This window comes from Sinocyclocheilus grahami, unplaced genomic scaffold (genome assembly GCF_001515645.1).
Source record: "Sinocyclocheilus grahami isolate Dianchi unplaced genomic scaffold, SAMN03320097.WGS_v1.1 scaffold482.1, whole genome shotgun sequence".
Lineage (NCBI taxonomy): Eukaryota > Metazoa > Chordata > Actinopteri > Cypriniformes > Cyprinidae > Sinocyclocheilus > Sinocyclocheilus grahami.
In genome coordinates this window covers 227,960-233,959 of record NW_015505661.1, presented here as the reverse complement: position 1 = coordinate 233,959, position 6,000 = coordinate 227,960, and the positions used below count along the sequence as shown (strand labels likewise).

At 37.9% G+C, this 6,000-nt stretch overlaps 1 protein-coding gene across 1 annotated transcript in view; it reads right to left on the bottom strand.

Moving 5' to 3' along the window:
• Positions 1-1,818: 1,818 nt before the first annotated feature.
• Positions 1,819-6,000, bottom strand: part of LOC107553820 (E1A-binding protein p400) — a 39,362-nt gene continuing 35,180 nt past the window's right edge. The window contains exons 50-51 of the mRNA XM_016236125.1: positions 5,753-5,806; positions 1,819-3,496 (exon numbers count right to left, since the gene is read on the bottom strand). Coding sequence (XP_016091611.1) covers positions 3,152-3,496; positions 5,753-5,806 — 399 coding nt within the window. The 3' untranslated portion in view covers positions 1,819-3,151. The remainder of the gene's footprint in view (positions 3,497-5,752; positions 5,807-6,000) is intronic.

Sequence of the window (6,000 nt, the reverse complement as noted above, 5' to 3'; positions counted from 1 at the left end):
TGACTTTGCTGCAGCCTGGAATTGAACTGCTGGTTTTGTCTGGTCAGAGGAGAACTGGCCCCCCGACTGAGCCTGGTTTCTCCCAAGGTTTTTTTCTCCATTCTGTCACCGATGGAGTTTTGGTTCCTTGCCGCTGTCGCCTCTGGCTTGCTTAGTTGGGGACACTTCATTTCCAGCGATATCGTAAACTTGATTGCAAATGATTGCAAAGATACTATTTAAACTGAACTGAGATGGATGATGACATCACTGAATTGAATGATGAACTGTATTTAACTGAAAAATGAGTGTTTACTATTGTCATTTTGCATTATTGACACTATTTTCCTAATTAATGCTGTTCAGTTGCTTTGACACAATCTGTATTGTTAAAAGCGCTATATAAATAAAGGTGACTTGACTTTACTTCCGAAGATGAACGAAGGTCTTATGGGTTTGAAACGACATGAAAGTGAGTAATTAATGACAGAATTTTCATTTTTGGGTGAACTATCCCTTTAACATTGGATTCAAAGTTTCACATGAATTTGCAACAGAAAGCTGATTAGTTTTAAAGGGACTTTAAGCGATAGTTCATCCAAAAATGAAAAATCTGTCATTAATTACTCACCCTCATGTTGTTCTAAACCTGTAAGACCTTCATTCATCTTCAGAACACAAATTAAAATATTTCTGATGAAATCCGAGAGCTTTCTGACCCTGCATTGACAGCAACGCAACCGACACGTTCAAGGCCCAGAAAGGTAGTAAAGACATTGTTAAAATAGTCCATGTGACAACAGTGGTTCAACCATAATTTTATGAGGCTATGAGAATACTTCTTATGCGCAAAGAAAAAAAATTAATGAGTGTGCATGTGGTGCCTTGTGCTTTACTACACTGTCGACAGCAGACAATGTAGCTTTTTTCACTAATGTGACCACTTTTATGCAGACACAGAAGATATTTTGAAGAATGTTGGTAACCAAACAATTTTATTGACCATTAATTTACACTGTAATGGACTACAATTTTTTTTTTATAATATACAGGTAGAATTACACTATACAGTAATTCAATACAGGTTTATGTTTTGCATTGCAAAAGTTGCTTTCACAATTTAAGGGAATTGCTGTGCAGTTGCCAGTGTGTTGCTATTTGATTACTAAAAATCAGATATTATGTCTAATTACTTGGGAAAGGAATAACATACCCTCTTCTCAGGAAGCAATATGATTTGAGGCATCGTCCATAGCACAAACGGTGCGAGAGGAGTTAAATTAAGGTCTCGTCCTAATCCCTGACCATAAACAAAACTAATAGTGATGTTTAATTTGCAAACACTACTGCTTTGCTCCAATCTGCAATAGACCAGCTATGATCACAAAAACAGAACATGAAAAGAGCGCCCCCCTATGGATTACCCAAGATATGAACACTAGTCAAATCGAAGCTTGTACAAACTTCACCTTGCAGTACCAAACATTCCTTCATTAGGTCACTACTGGAAGATCTTTTTGTAAGCTTTTTAAACAGGAAAAAATGACCATGATTGTGGCTGCAATCAGTATAACATACTGCTAAAGATGAGAACCACTGCTGCTGGAGTAAAAGGTGTTTTTGTATTGAGCAGGCAAGATTCAATGCGTTATCTTGCTGAAATCCCTGTTGGCCAGTGTGCTGACACTCAGCAAGTCCACACACAGACATACAGGAATGCATATCTATGGACTCCAGGCAGAACCGCTGACTTAATGTAATCCGATACCCGTCTAAGACAGCTTACCGAATAAAATACAAATACGCATCCGGACAAATAAAGACAGCATAAGCCAGACGTGTGTAAAAACATAACACTTTATACAAGTAGGCTGAAAAAAAAATTAAATGAATACACAACTACTTTACAAATACAAATGCTGTTGTCTCCCTCCCGAGTTATTTACATGTGTTCCTGACCCAACATCAATACAAAAAGACGTATTTATGACTGAAAGCCCTGACATTATATGATTTAGATACAGAGAGGGAAAGTCTTGATTTAAGATAGCAGGCCAATGTAAACACACTAACAGCCAAGCTGAGGTCTGTGTCAACTGACTAATGGTGACATTGTTCATAACTATGCATAAGAAAAACGGAAATATTTCACAGATGTGTTTTCAGCGATGACATTTCTTCCAAATTGAAGTTGGGAGGGCGATACTTCCCACAGCTGCCGCTACCATGAATTGGCTACAGCACGGGATGGTTTTCTATTACTTTACTGTTAAATCACACTCTGAATTGTTGTACCACTTAACACAAACATTTCACACACAAGTACACGTCACTTGAGTTTTCAGATGGTATCCATCCATGCAGCTGAATTTGTGTATACGGTGACAAGAATTAGTTTTAGGTGGGTTTCATGATACAAGCTAATATATTCAATTCTTCTACAGAGAGGGAGCTTTTGAATGGGTCACATATATCGAACTGAAGGTAGTTTGCCATTTCTACATCCCAAAAGGATGAGTTTGGTTAACCGAGCCTTGCTAATCTTGATTATCGTCATTAAATGCTTAAATAAAAGGATATTTACTGACACAAACCGCAAAGGGACAACACCACCACACCTATTAAAAAACATTGGGGGGACACAGATATAATTTGACTTATTGAACATTATGAATAATGTTGAGATGACCTGCCAAAAGAGTTCCTGGCACGCCAAATGAAGTGTTGAAGTGATGAAGCTGATGGCTGTTGTGATCCAAACGCACTTGATCCATGACCTGAAGGATGACATGTTAAACACTGTATAAACAGAGCACGTAGCATGGTAGAAAAAGTACAGCAAGCATTTAGTGGCTCAGTAAAGAGTTCAATATGAAAACGAGCCGTCATACTGTTTTAAAGTCATGCTCGACTCCTGAGGAAGGAGCTTCAGTAAATAATCTGTAAAAAAAAAAAAAAGGAAAGGATTGGCCATACAGTCCGTTGGCAGAATGATGTTTGATTAACATGAGACGTGGTTAGCGCTTAGGAGTGTTGCTTCAAATTGTAAAATGCTCAATCCAGACTGTCAATGGTGAGTTCCTGTATTACAAAGGGTCAGTCTTTCCAAAAAAAATGCAGGGAAAAAAACAGCCCTATGTTATGCCCAAGTACCTTCTCCTCCGATCACTCTCTAGCTGCCACCGCTGGGTTTGGCAGGGGTTTTGGAGCGCATGGCAGTACCAGTGCGGGTGTTTCCTTTGCCCTGCTGGGGCTGTGGGGTGGCAGCGGCCTGCTGCGCTGGAGACTCTGAGGCGGTGGCGGCCGCGGCGCTCTGCTGCTGGGCCGGACTGTGTGGCGGCGGGGTCTGGATTTGAGGGGAGGCTGCTGCCGTAACAACCTGCTGCTGGAGGAGCTTCTGTTGCACCACCTGTGTGGTTGTGGCGGTGGCTGTGGGGATGACCTGCACCTGGGCCTGTGCTGAACCTGCTGTGGGTCCTGCCTGCGTCAGGGCCACTGTCTGAGGCTGAGCCTGGATCTACACACACAAAATCAATTCAGCTGTCAGAATCAGGAGTTGCAATAACTTGTAATAATCAAAGAACTAGGATTGCATGAAAATAATAATATTAATAAAAAGTAAAGATAAGTAAAGTAATGTAAGTAATGTAATGTAATGTAAAGTAATGTAAGTAAAAATATTAGAAGAATCTGATATAACTGGGATAAAAGTGTAAATATAGTATTAGTATTAAAGGGATAGTTCACCCAAAAATGAAAATTTGATGTTTATCTGCTTACCCCCAGGGCATCCAAGATGTGGGTGACTTTGTTTCTTCAGTAGAACACATATGATGATTTTTAACTTTAACCGTTGCAGTCTATCAGTCGTATAATGCATGGCAATTATTGTAACAAAATTTATGAGTGTAAAAAAAACATGCACAGACAAATCCAAATTAAACCCTGCGGCTCGTGACGACACATTGATGTCCTAAGACACGAAACGATCGGTTTGTGCCAGAAACCGAACAGTATTTATATAATTTTTTACCTCTAATACACCACTATGTCCAACTGTCTTTGGGCGCGCGCACGGCATCCTGTGCGTGAGGCGTGTACACGCTCTGGCGTAGTTTACGTAAGCGCCGGAAGTGATCTCTCACGAGTATACGTCACTCATTGTTTACACAGTGCACAGTCATTGTAGGTACGACGGCTAATCAAAATGGTACTTACTTGCGCTTATCCGGATTGTTCAAACCGACTTAAAACTAAACGATTACGTTCTCTCGCGCGAAATCATTTGGGAGTGGTGACTTTCCACGTATTCCCAACTTCTGAGCCTGCTCGCCTGAAGTTATGGTTGATTGCTCTTCGGCTGGATATCAACACACCCTTTAACGTAAACTACGCCAGAGCCCGTACACAGGGCCGCAGGGTTTAATTTGGATTTGTCTGTGCATGTTTTTTTACTCTCATAGATTTTGTTACCATTACCATGCATTATATGACTGACAGACTGCAACGGTTTGTGTTAAAAATCATCATATGTGTTCTACTGAAGAAACAAAGTCACCTACATCTTAGATGCCCTGGGGGTAAGCAGATAAACATCAAATTTTCATTTTTGGGTGAAATATCCTTTTAAAGGGGTCCTATTATGCTCTTTTACAAAGTCTTGATTTTGTTTTGGGGGTGTACTAGAACAGGCTCTGTTGTAGTTTTTGAAAAGTGATTTCTGTTAAATAAAATATCTCCTTTTGAAGTGGACTTTGAGCTTTGTAACTTTGCAGATCTTTTTTATGCTCAAACAGCAACATTACAGACTAACTAAAGTTGAAAAAGCATAATAGGACCCCTTTAAATGTGTGTGTTTGTATATATATATATATATATATATATATATACACACACACATACACATATATTTTTTTTTGGATCAGTTAAATGTAGTCTTAGTAATATATAATAATATTGTGAAATATTACAATTTAACATAACTGTTTTTGGTTACACTTTATTTTAAGGTGTCCTTGTTCCAGTGTAATTATACATTTAAGTACTGAGTAATATTTATTAACTACATGTACTTAGTATATGGTTAGGGTTAGGATTCGGGTTTGGTTTAGAGTTACTTGCATGTAATTATGCATAATTTATTTTTATTATAATAGTAAGTACATGTAACGTGTAACAAGGACACCTTAAAGTGTTACCCTGTTTTCTATTTTAATATATTTTAAAATATAATTTAACGTTGTGATGCAAAGCTGAATTTACAGCAGCCATTATTTCATTCTTCAGTGTCGCATGATCCTTCATTCTAATATGCTGATTTGCGAGATTTGATTATTATTAGTGTTTAAAACAGTTGTGCTGCTTGATTATTTTGTGGCAATATATATTTTGTATACATTTTTAGTATTATTTCATGAATAAAAATTTAAAGAGAACAGCATTTTCTTGAAATAGTTATCTTCCGTAACATTATAAATGTCTTTACTGACTCTTTTGTTCAGTTTAATGCATCCTTGCCAAATAAAAGTATAAAAGTCTTTAAAATCTTACTGACCCCAAATATTTGAACTCTAGTGTACGTTAATTATATTAAAAAAAATAAAAAAACAAACAAAAACCAATCAGCGAAAAAGGCAAGTAATTTCAGAGGTGCAACGAAATCAGGAACAAACACAAAGAAAGGAAACAAGGTCATTTTTGACTTCATGTTCACTAAAAAAGCACCAAATAAATTTAAGCAATCAAACACAAAGCACAACACTAAAACACTTACCTGTTGAGGTGAGGATACTATCTGCTGCTGAACTATTTGAGGAATCTTAGTGACCTACAAGCAGAAGGGAAAATCACTACAAAGCCGAGCTGGGCACTAATACCACACACATAAAGCACTACATGACACTAGGGGTGTACGATATTGAAGAGAAAAAAAAAATTCTCGATATTTTCAGGGATTTTATCGATAACTAGACAATATTTTGCGTGTTATGTCCTGGTATTCTAAGGACTACTATGGATAGC